We start from the raw sequence: 19,287 nt of genomic DNA on the forward strand, positions 1-19,287 counted from the left end.
TAGTATCTTCTAAAGTTTTAAAGTGGCCTTTTTTATACTGTAGCTGTTATGTTCAGGAAGTTATGCACACTTGTTTCTGAAATAAAAATGGTTTTCTTAAACTTTAATACATTATAAAGTTATCATTGGAACAATCTTTACTACAACTACTAATGTTCTAGTAGGAGCAAACACAAACCTTTACTTAGTATTTGACTTGTGCCTGTCTTTATCACTCACATAATCTTACAAAGTAGATGCTATATTATTAGCCCATTTCAGACTGGAAAACAGACTCCTACAGAACTTACTATTCTGCCCCATAACAATCATCTAAAATACCACTGTATAGTTAGGTAGATAATCCAACTCTTTACATAATGCCAATTCAAGGATTTTAAGACTTAAGGTTCATATTTCATTTTAAAATATATGTGAATGTCACACTTTTAAAAATAATGATGTAAGTACCAATAGAATAATTGCACGTGTAAGAAAACATGAAATTTTTCCCACTTCAGTCCACATTATATTAAAGCCCCATTTTAGAAGCTACCAAGCTATGCGTACCCTTTCACTGGCAATCCACCAAAAAAAAAAAAAAAAAAAAAAAAAGAAAGAAATGGAAATTCTGTAACACAAATTTACTTCATATGTCACACCACACCCCAAATATACTGGTTAAGTTTTGAAAAGTACTATTTATCTTTAATACAGAATAGGAATCGCTGATTCAAAAACATTTAAAGTGTTATATATGTATTTTTCCCTAAAATGTGTCTCCTAGATTTTATACTTTAACTTTCACATTAATCAGCACACGCTAAATAAATGCATACTTAAGATACATACCTAAGTATCTTCTATTCATGGTGCCTAATCATCTCTGACTTTAAGGCTACCAATTAATTTACGAAAACTAATACTTAAACCATATTGAAAAACATACTAATTATAGCACAAAGAGGTAGTCTACAATGTGGTTAGTGTCTCAAAAATCTCCATCCTTGCAAGGAAATATCATACTACAGCCTAGGAATGGCACTATCAAAAGTGTTTATAAAATTTTTAAATCTGCATGGTTTCCTTGCATCTTTTCTGTGTTTTTGAATAATCAAACTCCAAAAAGAAAGAGTTGAACTCTTAGAGAATATATTGCTATTTCTAGTTAAAAAATCAGATTTTCAGATTAGAAAAATTTTAATTCACTTATTTCACAAATGAGATAGTAGGGTCCCACAAAAATTCCATGATTTGCCTGAGATAACCAGCCGGTTAACTGCTGGCAGGGCTAACATCACAACCTACATCACCTGGATCCTAATCCTTTCACGTAAAATAAAAAAAGGATTGTATCATTGTAACAGATTAGCAAAATAAGAACCCAATTTCAGGGTAGCAGGAGAGATACCTTGTAGGGCAAGAAATGTGACTTGGTAAAAATGCTTAAAAATTTGCCTCAAGATCTCATCAATATGCAATCACCACTAATTAAGGTGGTAACTTTTATGCAAACTAAGAAATAAACAAGTAATTGTCCAAAAATTACTTTTATTATTCTATAAAAAGTTTGCCCCATAAACCTGGCTCCATTAAAAAAATAAGAATTCTGATAAAAGCTTACAAAATGCCCTTCTCCTTTAAATTCAACCTCCTATTTTAAAAAATATAAAATAGATTAGACATATACCATGGAGCCAAGGGGGGAAAAAAAAACCAAAACCCTTTAAACTTCATATCAAAAATGTTTTAAATCTTAAAGTGGATGGTAATAACCACAATGCAGTTTCACAACACCTTTATCAATCACACTTGAAATGCATCTATTTTTTTAAAAATCTGTAAACTTTTAAAAACTGCTCACAAAACACTTTCCTTTTCGTCAAAACTCAATCACTGTGATTCTATCTGCAGGCTGACCGCAGATGCTAATCTATACCTGTTTTAAACTCATAAACACAAAATTACATCCTACTCCAAATAGCTGTAATTTGAGATTTTTCTAGAAATTTCAATCTACATATGAATTCTTCCATTTAAACTATTACTCAATTATCAACAACATAGCAACAAATTTCCAGGTAAAGAGGTAGGCCCTACTGAAATTGCAAACAACAGCTATTAGTTTGATTTCACTCACCAAAATTGTCTTCAAACCAATGTTAAGTAAAAGCAATTTAATAGGAAGCAAACTTAAACATGTCTAAATTATAAGAATAATTAAGACAATAGACAATAATTATAAGGTTTCGTGTGGTTAACCTAGACACAAAATTTCAAGATCCTATTAAACAAAAACATACTGATATTTGGTGTTGTTTCAAAATGCTTTTAGATCTAACTAAATCTCAAAAGTCAAAGGTAAACCAGATACCCACACACACCTAGATACAGTCTCATGGATAGTGAAGCACCTGAACGATGCTTTGTATCCAGTTGATACAGAATGAGCAATATGCTGAATGAATAAAAAGAGAAAATGAACCACAGAACTCTGAAGTCTAATGAGAATCTTCACCATCTCATGAGTATGCCAACATGACTGATTTGGTATATAAAGATGTAAACTCTCCAAATAAGAAGAAACACTTCCATGCAAAATAGATCGATTTTTATAAATAACACACCAATGAAGACACTGCTTATTGTGTCCTAAGTCTTGAGAAAGAGAACCAGAAAATAAATTCATTTTATTATACTTGAGAGATGAGAAACCTTCTCAAACAACTAAATAAAATAAAAATCAACAAATTGGTAGCCTTGTTGTTACTGGGGAAAACAAAATGAAATTCTTTCAAGGATTAGACATTCCCATTATTTGGCCAGATACCATTAGCCACTTCATTTTAAAAATATAAACAACATTACCAACTGTCTCCAAGAAAATAGCAATCTTCAATGACTTTGGGTTTGTGGGTTTTTATAAGATCCAAAGATGAGTTTTGTAAAATCTGCCCAATTCTTAAAAGTGGAAAATTATAATCTTCATATCTTTCAAATAACCAGGAAAACACAGAAATCTACTTGAGATTTTGTCAAATTTTTACAATCTAAAAATTTAAATATTGCAGTTATTGAATTTGAGTAAATTCACATCAGCCAAGTATTGAATGAAACTAGCCTAAATCACTACTTGAAAACTGTTGTTTCCATTAAATTTACTAAACATAAGTACCATTGCTTATTTCCACAGTTGTGAGCACTTATCAAAAAACTATATTAAATCAGAGACTCAGATGTTAAATGTTTTACAACCAAATGAAACGAAAGCCATCAAAATCATTTCATGCTTTCACCTCACGCAAGACATTCAATTCTAAGCTACCTTTTAAACTTCCTACTTGTTTTAAAAGACCTCATTAAGTAACAGTCATTACTAACTATATCACAACATGAGTTACAGATATCTCAGAAAACGATTTGCCGCGTGAGTGCTTTAACCGCCCTGACTCTCACACACACACACACACATTCATACAACCTAAATCATTTAGAAGAACATGGAAAACAACTCCCAAAGTGATAGGTCCACATTTAAAAGTCAATTTCTACAAATTACTAAAATATTCACCTTGAAAACTCAAAATATTAAGTAGCGGGTATTTTAAGCTATCTAACAAACATACCCCAAGACATACTAAAAAACTTCTACTAGCCAAGTTCCATCCTAAGTAAACACACGGATAAAAATCAAAACTCTTCAGTGGCCCCCAATAACAGTTTTTAATTGAGCAAGGGGCTCACACGAATATTAGCAATATTAGAAAGAGCCTGTTAAACCGCTGGCTTTAGGATTATTACAGGCTTTACACTTCTCTGAGTGTTTCGTACACGCAAGATACTCTGCAGGCCCATGTCATCACACATTCGAACCCTTCCAACAAAAAAACAGGCCCTGAATTCAGGGTGAGCAAAAGAAAAAGGAAAGCAAAAAAATAATAACGTCTCGACAGGGCCCCGCGGCAGCGGAATAGCCTGCTTGTGAAATGCTAATGCCACTTCGGAGCAGTTAGTCACCAGCTATTGTGTGGGGCAGGAGAAAGCCGAGCGGACCGCGCACGCAAAGCGAGCGAGCGAGCGCGCCCTCTTCCCTCGCGCCGCTCCCGCCGCCGCCGCCGCCGCCGCCTCGCGCGCACCCGCGTCCGCACGGACGCGCGCGCCGGCCCCTCCTCCTCCGGCCTTGCACTGCACAACACTCGTGACGTATCTTTATTTCTAGCACATTAACAAAATATCACAAATAAATTGTCTGCAGCCCCTGCGGCCCCGGAGTGCAGGTACCCCCGGCCACTGCCCCCCGCAGCCCCCGCGCCGGCCTCCCAACCCTTCCCCTGGCCTTTGGAGGTTTCACGTTCTGGGGCCAAGTTTTTGTCTCTGTAAAAAATTGCGGGAAATTCAATTTTTATTCGACTCGGGGAAAAGTTTCTTTGCTCCGCGACGTGATTGTCTCACCAGATTCTGGTAGGTCCTGGGATGCTCCTTCCCGGTCCAGTCGGTGCGTCGAGGCAGCAGCTGCGGGGAGAGGACGCCCCGTTAGCCGGGCCCCCGGCCCCTGCCCGCCCGCTCCCCTCCCCCGCCCGCCCCGCGCCCCGGCGGGGACCCCAAGCCAGGCGCCCCACGCCCCAGCGGCGACGGCAGCGGTGGCGCCGCGGCCCAGGGGCGGTCGCGCGGCAGCAGGACGCGGCGGGCCGCCGCCGCCCTTACCTCTTTCTCGGCCACCTCGCGGATCAGCACCTGCAACAACAAAGCGGGGAGAGCTGAGCCCCGCGCCCCGGGCCGCGGCCCCGCCGCCGCCGCCGCCGCCCTCCCCCACGCCCGCGAGCCGCGAATGCCGGCCCTGCCCGCGCCGCGCGCCGTCGTACCTGAGCCGCCTGCTGACAGGGTCCATCTTCCAGGAACCGGGCGATGAGGAAGTAGAGCTCTGCGCGGGAGAGAGGGACGGGGAGACACACAGACTGAGCAGCCGGGCGGCGGGGGGCGGGGGACCGCGAGCGGAATCGCCCGGTGCCAGCGGCCCCAGCAGCCCCCCGACTTACCCGATCGCAGCTCCGAGAGGCCTTTCCTCTCACAAGACATGTTTATGGGTCACTTAAGGGCCGCTGGCGGGACACCCCGCCGCCAAGGGGAAGCGGGGATGGTGCCGCCGCCTGCCCTATAGCTGTCACTGTGTGTTCACGAGCCGAGCCTCGGCTCCACCATTCAAGCAACGGCGGCGGAGGCGGAGGAGGAGGAGGAGGAAACAACAACTCTCAGGCAGCGGCTACGGCAGCCGCCGCCTCCGCCGTGGATCCCTCCGCTGCAGAAAAGAGTCCTCCACCTTCGCGGTCCCGGGCTCGGCCCCGTCCTCGGCCGGTGCCCCCGCCCCCTGGAGCAAAAAAAGGAGTGCCTCCAGCCCTGCGACCCCAGCGCCCCAGTACTCGGCGCAGTGAGACCCCTGCCCCCTCCTCCAATGCTGAAGGTGCGATTTATTTATTTATTTCCAATGGAGAAGATGTCGGAGCTACAGCCGCGGGCTGGCTGGGAGGTGCTTTCTCTGTGGAGGCCGATCGCAGGAGGGAGGGGGCCGGGCACTGCTCCGCGGAGGGATCTGACGCACACGGTGCCGCAGCACAGGCTCTATTCTGTGGCGCTGCTGGGTCTGAGATGGAAGTTAGTTTCTATGTAGCAGAAATAGGAAACAAATGAAGCAAAACTGCCCAAAGAGGGGAAATGCCCCGAGGATGGGTCTCACTCTCACGCGCGCACACAGACACACACGCAGAGCGCACTCTCACGCTGGGCAAACTCGGGATCGCGCTACCCTGCCCGAGTTGAATGATAGTGTTTGGTTTCTGTCTCTTGCCATGTGCATGTGTATAAATGCTGTGGATTGGCATCTGTGTAAGTCCTGTCCTGCGTTATTTCTGCAGCCTATGCAAAGTGTTGTGTAATTTATTGGAGTGCTTTACGTTGCAATAGAGGCTCGGGCGCTTTTTGTTAAGCACTTGCGTTTGCTGGCCCGGTATTTGCTGAAGCCACCTATGCATATATCTTTTATTACTGCCATTGCCTTAAGCATACATTTTACAAATGTTTTTATTGTTGTTTGGGCAACGCAAACTCTTGATCTGTGTACTTCAGATACTCTTTTTTTCCTGATTACAAAAAGGCTAGTGATGGCTAATTAGGGATTCAGGATTAAAGAACCTTAATGCCTTTTTTTAAAGTGTTTACCAGAAGGAATAATGTAAACATGAAAGAAAGGAAAGAACACTAATATTTATCCTAACTGATCTGGAGGTAATTTAGTGACAGATCAATAACCTACCGAAGGATATTGAAACAGCATACTACACTTTAGCCAGGGTTATTAGTGATTAAATAATTTAAATCTGTGAATCTTGTTGACTTCGTCATGCTAATTAATGGCTTCTAATTTGAGGTGTAAACCATTCCTGTTTACAGTTAATCAAGGGGAGACTTCTTGAAAACTGACAAAAAGAGAAAAATTAATCTTTTGTAAATTAGCATGTAATTACCGGTTTTATGTGCTAAATTATACGTCTCCGTTTTGTGATGAGGATAAGGGCCTTGTTTGTTAAAAAAAAAGAAAGAAAGAAGAAGAAGATGAGTGAAATTAATAGAAACAATGGAAAAAGCCGTTTGTTAAAAAACAAGGACACTAAATGATATTTATCTCCAGATGATTTAAACACTTTTCAAAAAGACTTGAGAGTTGAATTTTTTTTAAGGATTGAATTTTAAAGAGAGTTAGGATAATCGTTCTTTTGTTAACATGTAACAAAAGATTCTTCTTAAAAATTTTAGATAATAAACTGCATTTTATAGATAAGGTCTAAAAAGGTTATTGGTGGGGAAAGGACCAACAAGCTGTTTTGTGGTTTTCTAGATTGTTTCCTCAAGCCTTGTACCCGCCTAGCTCCTAAACATTCCTAGTGGGAAATCTTGCTGCAACTGCCTTGGGCTGCACTGCAAGACTGCATCGGGGTGATACCCTATACTAAAACATCCAGAAATCATCATACATATGATGAAGAAGAAAAAAAGAATAAACCTCCTTGGAATAGTACGATGTAAAAATTGCCTTTTGTAGCAGTTAAAAAAGAGAAGTTACCATGACTTGTCCCATTGCAGCATAATTATCAGAGAAACTTATTTATTGAAATGGCTATCCCTCAAATATTGAAAATATTTGCGTTTTTAAAGACAGTAATTCCATTCTATTATAGGTAAAGTAGCTTGCTTCTAAATGGTTAGGTTTGAAAAGATAGACATTTAATATGCCTTTATGCAATTCTATTTATTTCTGTGACTGATGCTTTCTCGTTTTTCTTTTTGAAAAATATTATATTCTTCAAATATTTAATATTTTATATTACAATGTCCTTTAAATAAACAAATTTTAAGAACTAAGGATTGTAGATAGAATCTTACGGTTTTGAAATGTTTGTATTAGTCTGATTCTTACTAATAGATGTTTTATCCTTGTGAAAAAAAATAAACTAAATTATGACATGGAATATAAAATTACCCTGGATAAAATTTTCCATATGTAACTTGTGACCATTATGTAAACATGGAAAGCTAGTATGATTATCTCATGTATGTTTTTCATTTAGGAGTTACAAAAGCTTTTCTTAAGTATGCTACTATACTTAGCACCCAAATTTTTTAAGGAAAATTCCCCATCTAAGTTTTCTGAATATGATGTTCCCGTCATTTTGACTAAACTTTGACAATGTTTATAGTTCCTTTTCCAAAGATGTAATTTGAAAATGGTGTCACCCTGTCTTTGAACTAATTTATAACTATCAGTCTGTTTTAAGAACATATATATTAACTGCTAAGAGTAAAACTTCTCTTCAGCCAAATAAAGTATTTGTTTTTAACAGTGTGTGTTAAATTGAATTTTACTAGGTCTTTTAAATGTAATAAATACTCCTTATAACATTTTAATTTCTTTAAACATAAAACACATTTCTGGATTCTGGCATCATCTGTTAACTATATGGTTTATTAAGTCATTTACTGTGCATGTGTACACAAAAAGTCTGTACATATCAAATAGAAAGAAAATCTTAACTTTAAGTCCTATATTTTAGTTCCTGAGGTAATGGCACTTAAAATTCTTTTCTAAAGCCTTCTCTTTTGCATATAAGGATAGTTCAGATTTCATCTATATCCCTTTCTATTGGTTTATTTTAATTTTCTCATGCACTTCAAAATAAAATGTCAATTTAAAAAGATTCTCATGCCTTTTGTATAAGAGGACTAACAAAAACACTAAAAATTTCGAAGCAAATGATTAATGTTTTTAATATAATAGTTTCTTTAGGAGAATTACAAATGTTTTTTGAAATGTGAAATTTCAAGAAAAAGTTATCTGAAATTCATCACTTGTTTTCACTCTGCATCCAATGAAACAAAATAAACTTTTAACAAAAAGTTTGTCTTGATTGTGATAAGCTATTATTCTAATGAAATAATCAAATGCTGCCATTTGAGTTCTTTCTGGAACAAGATGGGATAGTATTTATAAATAAAGGGATTCTGTCACATTTATGAAATTTGGTTTGTTTCCACTAGTATGAAATAATACTTAGCTCAAAAAAACTGTGAAAATTTTTTTAATTATATATTGTCTTGTTTTTATTTTGATATTATATTTTTATAGGTATAAAGTATAGAAATAAAAAAGCAAAAAACACTCTTCTTCAAAAAATACCTCTTTTTTAATACTTACTTGTCCTGGCCACAAAATACAACTGTCAAAATAATCTTGTGTAATATACCACACTCCCCCTTCTGGATTGCCCCCAACATATATGTCTCTGTCCCTGACAGTCTGACTTTCTCTCAACATACACATTCTTCTCCCTTCACAAAACTTGAATATATATCAAATTTGTATATTTAGCTGCTACAAAAAAAATAGAGATAACTAACTTTAGTAAGCCAAGTCATTATTTAACAATTTTTATTGTCTCCCTTATATCTCACTGAGAAAGTTTTTCACTTATATTAGTGCACAATTCCTTTTAATCTAACAAAAATTAGGTGATAACCAACAATCAAATAATCCCTTACTTGTTCAGTTGGCCAAAAAGTCTGTTTAGTTTTTTCCATAAAATAAAAGACACATTTTTCATTTTCACTAATAAGTTTATTGATTTGGATATTTTGAGTATGTTGGCCATCTCCCCACTGGTATAATATTGATTGTTATTTAATGTCTCGATTTGATTCCTTGCTGTCAACTTCAGCTGGTCCACCCAATCATGGTGCATCGTCCAGTGAGAAATCTCCAGTATGAAACTTCGCAAACCACCTTTGACACATTGGATCAGTCACAGCACCTCCATACACTTCACAAATCTTTTTTGCATTTCAGTTGCATTTTTATCTTTCTTGAAATAATAAAGCATGATATGCCAAAAATTTTGCGTGTTTTCTTCCATCTTCATTATTAAGATGGCTACACAAAAATTAACCAATTTTGATAAGTTTTTTTTTAAATGGACACTCCTATGACAGCTTTCACAATACAATCTAACAAAATTGTTTCGAAGGGAGTTAAAATCAAGTAAGTGCTCTGAGAGCCATTTTACTGAAAAACAAAACAAACTTTTTGGTTACCCCAATATTTAAATGTCATTTGTAATTCACCAATAAACTTTTTTTTAATCCAAATTTAATATTTCTTGTAGCTTAAATTTTTTTAATACAAATTTTAGTTTGCACAAGAAAGACATCTTCATGGACTTATTTATGTTTTATTTTTTACACTACTTCATGGTCTAACAGTGCAATTGCAAAGATTAATGGAAAAAAAACAATTTTAGAACATATCCCCTCAAGATTTGGAGCAACACAGTAGACTAGCAAGTAGAAAAAACTTTCCACAGTCTGTAGGCATGTTCTATCATATGAAGATATATGATGGATCAAGAGTGAGCTGGACTGAACAGAGAACAGTGGAGAAGAGAAGATAGATTCCAGGGGGAAGGGACTCTGCAGTCTTTCAAAGTTGCTAGTAGTGGTGTATTAAATAAAGCATGCTATTATCAATGTGATTTTAAGATGGAATTTGATGACAGGAGTTAGGTAGTCACTTGCCTTTACATGTACCCAAATTCATAAACTTGAAGAACCCCAAAGAAGAAAAATTATTTTATTCATGGAAAGGAAAGAGGCGGTGGGGGTTTTGCCTGACAAGTTAGTGAGGAATCTCTACACAATAAAAACACTCAGAATCAAGGACATCAAAGTAGACACTTGGTGGTGGGGGAAGAGAATGGTTGTTTAAAAGAGTAAGATCTGACCACCAGAGTGCCTACAAGTCTGACTTGAGAATCAAATATGAAGATAATATGTATATGAAACTAAGATCTAACTCTAATTTGAGAATAAAGCCAATTTAGGTCTAAACTGGCTTTGTAATAAAAAATGGTCTTTACCGTGTTCTGACTTCCTATAGGAAGTTCTGTATAATTTACTACCTTATTTTATAAATTGCTTATATATTTCTTCCTTTATTTACATACTTGGCAAAAATCATCTTTATTTACACCTCTGTTACTTTATTCCCTTTGATGAATATAGTTATGTGTATTTGTTGAAATAGTGGTGAGCTAACTAGTCCAAACAAAGAATGAGTTCTATTATATAGTTTCAAAATTTAAAATAATGTTGATAGCAAGTAGCTCTTTTAACTGAGATGTGTATGTTCAAAACGTAAGAAGCTTATAATTTAGTTTTGAGGTTACACCTGCAAATCTTATTACTTTCATAATTTTTATGCTTACATTTGAGTGCATAAAAATAGAGGTGTGGATAAAATGGTTAGAGTGGATTTTTTCATGTTCATCAGAACTTACCGATAATAATTTGTATAAAAACTAATATAGCCTTTAAATAGGATCTACTGGTAAGAACATATGTTATTCCTTCTCAACAGTTACCAGAAGTAATGTCACTGAACATTATTAGAGAGCATCATTGTTAGGAATATTGAGTAAGCTGTATTATATAAGAAGGAAGAAATATATTGCCTTTTTGTCTTGACATCCTACCTCTCTGGTTTGCACATGTTACACTTTATACTTGTTTTTGTCAATCAATACTATGCATTTTTAGTAAATGTATGTATAAGGTTTCCATCTTTCCCTGATTTCCAAATTTTCTGGGTTTGTTTTTTGGGGTTGTTTTTTTTTTAGTATCTCTACAAACTTCTCTTCCATCACTGAAACTGTAGTTTGCAGTGGTAAACCAAATGCGGGAATTAAGATATGTAATTAATTTAAACAAATTGTAAGAACTCTAAAAATATAAAAGAATCTATTCTTTACTTCTTATGGTTCAGACGGTCACACACTAAGATCTTCAACATCTCTTAGTTTCAGCTCTCCTGCTAATTAGACAAAAGACTAGAGAAAGAATTTACACAACTGGTGTGAAAAGGAGGAAAAACAGTTTTTTCCTTCTTCTACTTTTCCATAAGGAAAGAAATGAAATGTCAAACAGCACAAATTTTCTGTTTGTGAAGTATATATATGCATTTTTGTGTTATTAAAATTTATTTCTTTTTGCCAAAGTCAAGCTAAATGTGACCTCCTTAAGTATTAAAGTATGCTGAGGTAGAGGAATTACTGATTTTTAAAAAATGACTTTTGGAGTAATTAATGCATCTTTCAGACCTCACTGTATGAAGTTTCCAGGTAAGACTGGCTGAAGAGGAATTACATCAACTCAGACCTTTTTGTGGCTAACAGTTTTGCTTACCTTATCCTCTTTGAGATGTTTAGAATGGGATACTCACTTCATTTTTGACAGCCAGATCCCATCACACCTAAAAAAAACATTTAAAAGTGAATCCTTGATGAATACACAATGGTAAATACCAATGACACAATAGTAACATTTTTTCCTAATGCCTATTAACATAGCATTTTTCTATTAGGATAATAATTACAAAGGTCATTTCCCCTTTCAGCCAGTTTCTCATGTTTTCTCTTTCTTTTTTAATAGTAAGATACTGTTTTAATAAAATTTTAGTTTTTTAATTTTAAAAATAAATAAATAAGGTGTTCTGTCACAAGTTCTGGTGACTTGTACTACTTCTATGAAACTTTTTCTTTTTCCTGGGCAGAATCATGTGAGTTAACATAAGGATCTAAAGTCAATCTGTATATCTGTTCCTTGTCTCCATATGCCATTCCTTCTCCTATCTTATCCTCATTGCAGCATTCTTACGTTCTGTGCATCAGCTGAAGGACCATCATTTAAACACTGCCTTTTAGTTTGACTCTCATGTGTACAACATTGTGTCGAACACGTGGAGATACCCAGCTCACCAGAGTCTGATTGTAGATATGAGAGCTAATCTGGAGCAGCTGATCCCCTCTACACCTGGAAAGCAAATGTTTCAGTGATTGTCTGGCCAGTCTCCAGAACTTATCAATTATTAAAACTTAACTTTATTTAGGAACAATAACTCTATTGAGTGGACTGCAAGAGATAGGAATCAATGGCTATACGTACCCTTTAAATTTAACTACAGAGAATTCAATTTCCTTATACTTACCTGGCAGAGGAGATGCCATGACCATAAAGGTGGTTTGCCCAGGGCGAGGCTCACCCATTGCCCTCCAGATGTGCTGACCCCTCTGATGTCCCCAAATGTGGGGAACTGGACTGCATAATTTATGGTAGTGGGGGACTGCGTTCGTGCTCTCCCCTGAGGGGGAAAAAAGAGTTCATATTCCTAAGAGAGAGAGAGAGGGAGAGGAGAGTTCCTAGTACAAAATATATATTTTTTACAAATACAAGCAGGAATAAATTTTGTAGTAACTACAGTTATTTTTAGTAACTACGAAATAAAAAATTTTGTGAAGTAATCGATTGAGTGTGATATAGATTAATGTGAAAACATTTTTTTTCAAAGTGCTTTTTGGAATGAGCATATGATTTCCATATTTAAACAATTTAACAACTAATTTCTAACATTAATTTTAGTTCTATAATATAAACTATGAAGACGTTTAAGTCAAGAAGTGCTCTAGCCAAAATTAGATCAAAGGCTTACATATCTAGAAATCAGGGGTTGCATAGACTCCAAAAATTTCTCACAGTGTCCAAGGTTTTTCTTTTACTTCAGTTTTTTTAAAAGTCACAAACAAATTATCATCCTTTAAAAGTCTAACTCTTTTTAAACTTGATATTTATGCTTCAACATATTAGTTTTTGGAATCTAGAAATCAGGTCATCTTAACTCAGAAGCAATTTTTAAAGCCTCTTTATTAGGGAAAAAGTAAAGAAAATAGAAATATTCCCCAGGTACCAGATTCACAGCATTTATAATTACCTGTATCTGGTCAATCATATTTTATCTATCCTTCCAACTGCCCCCGTGCTTGCTTAAATATTTTAAAGTAAATCTCATTATCCCTGTAAATAATTTGGCATGTAGTCCAGAAGCAAATTCTAACTAGCTTAGTTCATCATTGATCGATTGATTAATCTATTTACTTCCTTATATATTAAACATTTTTGAGCACCTGCCATATTCTAGACACTGTATTAAGCCCTAGAAATTGATTAGCAGGACAGGGTCATTGGGATCCTTTCTAAGAAGTTTTCATATGTTTGGAAATGTAAACTGCTTACAAATCAGATCATATCACTAACTTCTTAAATTCTATCAATCATCCTTAGTGAAATCCTAGACAATCGTTAGTATGATATGTGAGATCCCTTATAATCTGCCCCCCTCAAAATCTCCCCACTTAACTTTACCCACTGGACCAGGATCACTCTAAACTCCTTCTATATGGAATAGCTATCCAAATATGCCTTTCTTTCATTTTCTGTACATCCTGATTCCTCTTTCTGGACTCTTCATTCTCAAAATCAGACCAACTCTCGTGCAATTTTTAAGACATGACCTTACCATCACTTTGAGGACACCTGTATACCTCTCCTCTCAGCAAACAGCTAGGTGTTCATTCTCTTTGTTCCCAGAACTTCTTTCATATGTCTCAACTGTAGCACAGCTTTCAGGTATGTTATAGTTTGATATCATTCTGATTCACTATTTTTTTTTCTTTAGGACAGTCTCTCCATTTTAGATTTCTGTATTCCTGGTATGTACAACGAATCAGAGTATACTACAGGCACTTAATAAGTTCAGTTTTTTCTTGGAATATGTTTATTAGATAAAGAAACTGTGGCCATTTCTGGAGTTGTATTAGCATGGTTCCTATCAATGACTCTAGTGTGCCATAATTTCATAAAACTAGCTGAGGCATGGGGAACCACTGATAGTTATCTTATTGAAAGGAAGGAAATGAAGTATATGTTGTATTTATAGAAACACCAGAATAATCATGCAACATTTGGATATCAGCTCTGGCTTTTCAGAGGCTTCATTATAGTATTATTTGAATATAAAATGAAGGGATGCCATGGCCACTTAAAGAAGGTCATAGACTACCAAAATAATGACAAAAAAAGAAGCCTAACCTAAAGTGAATGACATCAAATCTGCTTCCCCCACCTTTGCCACTTAACTTTAACCTCCTCTTTTTTTTGTACATTTTTCTTACTTGTCTTATATCTAATACTCTGAAGAATCAGAAGGAAAACAAACATATATGTAAATAGGAGATCAAATAAATGGAATGGTGCATCAGCAGGGCCCCTATAGCAAATGGAAATCAATACATCTGTAATTATGAAGAGCTGGGAAGGCCCCAGAGATCATCTAGTCCAAATCCCCTTTCACAGAGGTAAAATGATTTGTCCAAATTCCAGCCCTCTTTTAAAATTTCAATCAGCCTTGCAATCTTTCTGAGGTTATTGGTGAAAATGGAGGATGGTTGAATAGCCAAAAGAGAATAATTTAGCATAATGGAATCAACATGATTTCTATACAAGAAATGTGTTTCAGTTCGACTAGACTTGTTTGAGGGGATAAATAAGCATGACTAAGGAGATTTGGAAAGAATTTATATTTAAACTTTCAAAAAGCTTTTTGACAAGTTCTTACATCAGACCAAACAATTCCCATAAGAAATTGGCTTGGAAAGAAATAAGGAGAAATGTGAGTAGTTAATAAATCCTAATTATGTTTTTTTTACTGTGCATCCTTGGGCAAATTATTTCACCTTGCTTATCATTATTTTCCCACAAATAATGAAGGCAAAGTGATTTTATCTAACTCATCAAGCTACTGTGAGGTGTGGAAAAAATAATAGTACTGTTATAATTAAACCGAATTACATATTAGTATCTGTCAGACACTGTCTAAGTGTTTAACAAATATTATCTCACTTAACCCTGATAGATCCCCTGTGTGGAAAATATTGTTCTCTCTCCACTCTTAAGAGAACTGAGGCATAGAGTAGTGAAGTAACTTGTCCTGAGTCATGAAGCTAGTTACTGATGAAGTCAGGAACTCAACTAAATAACCCTGGTTCTAGAGTCCTTACTCTTTGCCAGTCAGTCACATGACTCTTTTGCTATTAATATGCATAATCTTTTCATGTGTAGTCTAGGTACATAAGGGCATAAAAATGTTAGTTATCAATATTTTTGTACTGTGTCAAGTGGGAGAACAAATGGAGGCCTAATATTAACTAAAGACCTACCTTAAGCGTGAGGCATTTTACAACCAGCTTGGAAGACCACAGAAGCTCCAAGAGTTTCTACAGTTTGACCATGGTCAGAAGCCAGTATAGGTCAGAACTGGGATTTAGAGGACATTGATCTTGTTCTAAAACCCATGTTACTTTTATTATATTCCAGCCTGCACTGCACTCTTATTTGGATTCATGCTCTTTCATTTTTTTAAAATAATTTTGTATTTGTCAATTACCATTGACATGCAATATTATATTAATTTCAGGTATACAAAATAGTGAATAGACATTTATATAATTTACAAAGTGATCACTAAAGTCTAGTGCACTTCTGATACCATACTTAGTTATTACAATATTGTTGACTATATTCCCTAAGCCTATTTTACATCTTCATGACAATTTTGTAACTACCAATTTGTGCTTGTTAATCCTTTGTCTTTTTCATCCACCCCCAAATCCCCTGCCCATCTGACAACCATCAAAATGTTCTCTGTATTTATGAATTTGTTTCTGTTTTCTTTATTCATTTATTTTATTTGATACGTTTCACATGTAAGTGAAATCATACGGTATTTGCCTTTCTCTGTCTGACTTATTTCATTTAGCATAATACCCTATTCTCTATAAAGAAAATAAAGTTATTGCTACATCCAAGGTCATCTAAATTTCCTCCTATGTTATCTTCTAAAAGTTCTACAGTTTTGCATTTTACATTTATTCCTATCATCCAATTTGAGTTCATTTTTGTGAAGGTGTAAAGTATGTGTCTACATTTATTTTTTGTATGTGGATGTCCAGCAACATTTATTAAAAAACTGTCTTTGCCCCACATTGCTCCACTTTTCCTCCTTTGTCAAAGATCAGTTAACTATACTTATAGGGATCTATTTCTGGGCTCTCTAGTCTGTTCCATTGATCCATACCACACTGCCTTGATTACTGTAGATTTATATTTTTGTTAGTATTAAAGATGAGAAGTATCAGTTCTTCAACTCTGTTCTTGTCCTTCAATATTGTGTTGGCTCTTTTGGGTCTTTTTTCTCTATACATAATTTAAGAATCAATTTTTCAGTATTCACAAAATAATTGCTGGGATTTCAAATGGGATTGCATGGAACCTACAGATCAAGTTGGGAAGAAGTAACATCTTAACAATATTGAATCTTCCTATCCATGAATATGGAAGATCTCTCCATTTCTCTCCATTTCTTTAGTTCTTCTTTGATATTTTTCATTAGACTTTCTGGTTTTGCTCGTATAGATCATGTATATATTCTGTTAATTTATACCTGCATATTTCATTTGTTGGGGCACAGTGAAAATGGTATTGTGTTTTTAATCTCAAATTCCAGTTGTTCATTGCTGGGATACATGAAATAATATTTTGTTGAAAACATTTGCATCTATGGTCATGAAAGATATGGGTCCATAGTTTTTGTTCTTGTAATGTCTTTAGCTACTTTCAGTATTAGGGTAATACTGGCCTCATAAAATGAGTTAGAAAGTAGTCTTGGTGCTTATATTCTCTGAAGGAGATTGTAGAAAATTACTATAATTTCTTTCCTATATGGTTGGTAGAGTTCACCAGTGTTTTCTGTTTCAGAAGGTTGTCAGATATATACCTAGATCTATACCTATTCTTTCTTCGCTAGATATATACCTATTCAGATTGTCCGTTTCTTGCGTCAGTTTTGACAAATCGTCTTTCGAGAAATTGGTCCATTTTATCTAGTTGGTCAAATTGTGGGTGTAGAATTGTTCATAGTATTTTATTATTATTGTAATGTCCATAGGCTCCCTAGTGATGTGCCCTCTTTCATTTCTTATATTAGTATTTGTGTCCTACCTTTTTTTTTCTTTGTAGTCTGGTTAGAAGTTTATCAATTTCACTGACATTTTCAAAGAAAAATCATTTGGCTTTGCTGATTTTCTCTATTGATATCCTGATTTTGGTTTCTTTTATTTCTACTCAAATTCTTAGTTTTTTTCTTCTGCTTATTGTGGATTAATTTGCTCTCCCTTTTTTCTAGTTTCCTAAGGTGAAAACTTAGATTATTGATTTTAGCTTGTTTTTCTATTCTAATACATGCATTTAATGCTATCAATTTCCCTCTAAGCACTGCTTACACTGCACTTTACAAGTTTTTATAAGTTCTGTTTTCATTTCTATTTAGTTAATAGTATTTTTTAATTCTCTTGAATTTTTTTCTGTAATTTAGAACTGTGGTATTTAATCTCCACGTTTTGAGATCTTTCAGTTATCCTCCTGTTATTTACTACTAATTTAATTCCATTGAGGTCTGAGAGTAGACATTGTTTTATTTCTGTTGTTTTAAATTGTTAAAGTGTGTTTTGTGGCCCCAAATATGTTTTATCTCAGTGAATGTTCAATGGAAGCTTGAGAACAATGCTTATTCTGCTGTTGTTGGATAAAGTAGTCTGTTGATGTTAATTATATCTAATTGTTGGTGTTGTAGAGTTCACCTATGTCCCTCTGATTTTCTGCCTGCTGGTTTTATGTCCATTTCTGACAACAGGGGTATTGAAGTCTCCAACTATGATCTTGGCTTTATCTATTTCTCCTTGAAGTTCTAGCAATTTTTTGCCTCTTGTAGTTTGATGCTGTTGTTAGGTGAATATATATTAAGGATTCTTATGTGTTCTTGAAGAATTGACTGCTTTATCATTATGTAATGCCCATCTTTATCTCTGATAACTTTTCTTGCTTTTATGTCTGCTGTGTCAGAAATTAATACAACTACTCCCATTTTCTTTATTTAGTGTTCATATGGTATATTAGCTTTTGAATAGGCTTGGAGTGGTATCTTGTACTTTTAATTTATATTACCCTAACTACTAATGATTTTCAGCATCATTTCATGTACTTATTTGTTATCACTATATCTTTTTTGGTGAAAGGTCTGTTGAAATCTGTTGGCCCTTTATATAACTGTATTATTTGTTTTCTTATTTTTGATATCTGATAATTAGTTTTTAAAGAACATCTGGATAGAAATTCTTTATCAGATATAATGATTATTTTCAAATATTTTCTCCCAGTCTGGCTTATATGTTCATATAACAACTTTTACTTTCTTTATAATTTTTCTTCATTCTCTTCATAGTGTCTTTTGAAGAGCAATTTTCAATTTTGAAGCCAATTTATCATTTTTTTGGTTTTATAAGTGATGCTTTTAGAATCATATCTATAAAACCTTTGCTTAACCCAAGATTTTCTAGTATGTTTTTTCTAGAAATTTTATAGTTTTAGATTTTACATTAAGTTCTATGATCCATTTTGAGTTAATTTTTATATATGATATGACATACAGGTCAAAATTTATCTTCCACTTCTGGTCAAGATGGTGGCATAGACAGACATGGCTCACCTCTTTGCACAACCACATCAAAATTACAACTAAAATATAGAACAACCATCACTAAGAACTGTCAGAAATTGAGTTAAATGAAAATCTGATGACTACAAAATTAAAGGAACCTCATCCATCCAGAGTGATAGAAGGGGTGCATATGCATAATGGGCTGGTCCCACACCCGTGTGTCATGGATAAAAATTCAGGAGGAATATCTCAGGAGCGAGGGGTCCCAGCCCCACACCAGGCCCCCCAGCCCAAGGTTCCAGTGCCAGAAAGATAAGTCCCCCTAA

General features: G+C 35.6%; 2 protein-coding genes and 1 non-coding gene across 3 annotated transcripts in view; 2 read left to right on the forward strand and 1 right to left on the reverse strand.

Moving 5' to 3' along the window:
* PHIP (pleckstrin homology domain interacting protein) overlaps positions 1-5,263 on the reverse strand; it is a 130,266-nt gene extending 125,003 nt beyond the window's left edge. The window contains exons 1-4 of the mRNA XM_054569644.1: positions 5,016-5,263; positions 4,842-4,900; positions 4,684-4,713; positions 4,432-4,491 (exon numbers count right to left, since the gene is read on the reverse strand). Coding sequence (XP_054425619.1) covers positions 4,432-4,491; positions 4,684-4,713; positions 4,842-4,900; positions 5,016-5,055 — 189 coding nt within the window. The 5' untranslated portion in view covers positions 5,056-5,263. The remainder of the gene's footprint in view (positions 1-4,431; positions 4,492-4,683; positions 4,714-4,841; positions 4,901-5,015) is intronic.
* LOC129066875 (actin nucleation-promoting factor WAS-like) lies at positions 5,054-7,146 on the forward strand. The gene is made up of 3 exons (XM_054568629.1): positions 5,054-5,116; positions 5,164-5,437; positions 6,869-7,146. The coding sequence occupies exons 1-3, from the start codon at positions 5,054-5,056 to the stop codon at positions 6,913-6,915; spliced, it is 384 nt and encodes a 127-aa protein (XP_054424604.1). The 3' UTR covers positions 6,916-7,146.
* A 5,408-nt stretch (positions 7,147-12,554) lies between these two features.
* LOC129068062 (U1 spliceosomal RNA) lies at positions 12,555-12,718 on the forward strand. The gene has a single exon (XR_008528874.1). It is a non-coding gene; the product is annotated as a U1 spliceosomal RNA (small nuclear RNA).
* Positions 12,719-19,287: the final 6,569 nt, after the last annotated feature.

The sequence above is a fragment of the Pteronotus mesoamericanus genome, unplaced genomic scaffold (genome assembly GCF_021234165.1).
Source record: "Pteronotus mesoamericanus isolate MK-2021 breed Mesoamerican mustached bat unplaced genomic scaffold, CSHL_Meso_final contig_20, whole genome shotgun sequence".
Classification (NCBI taxonomy): Eukaryota; Metazoa; Chordata; class Mammalia; order Chiroptera; family Mormoopidae; genus Pteronotus; species Pteronotus mesoamericanus.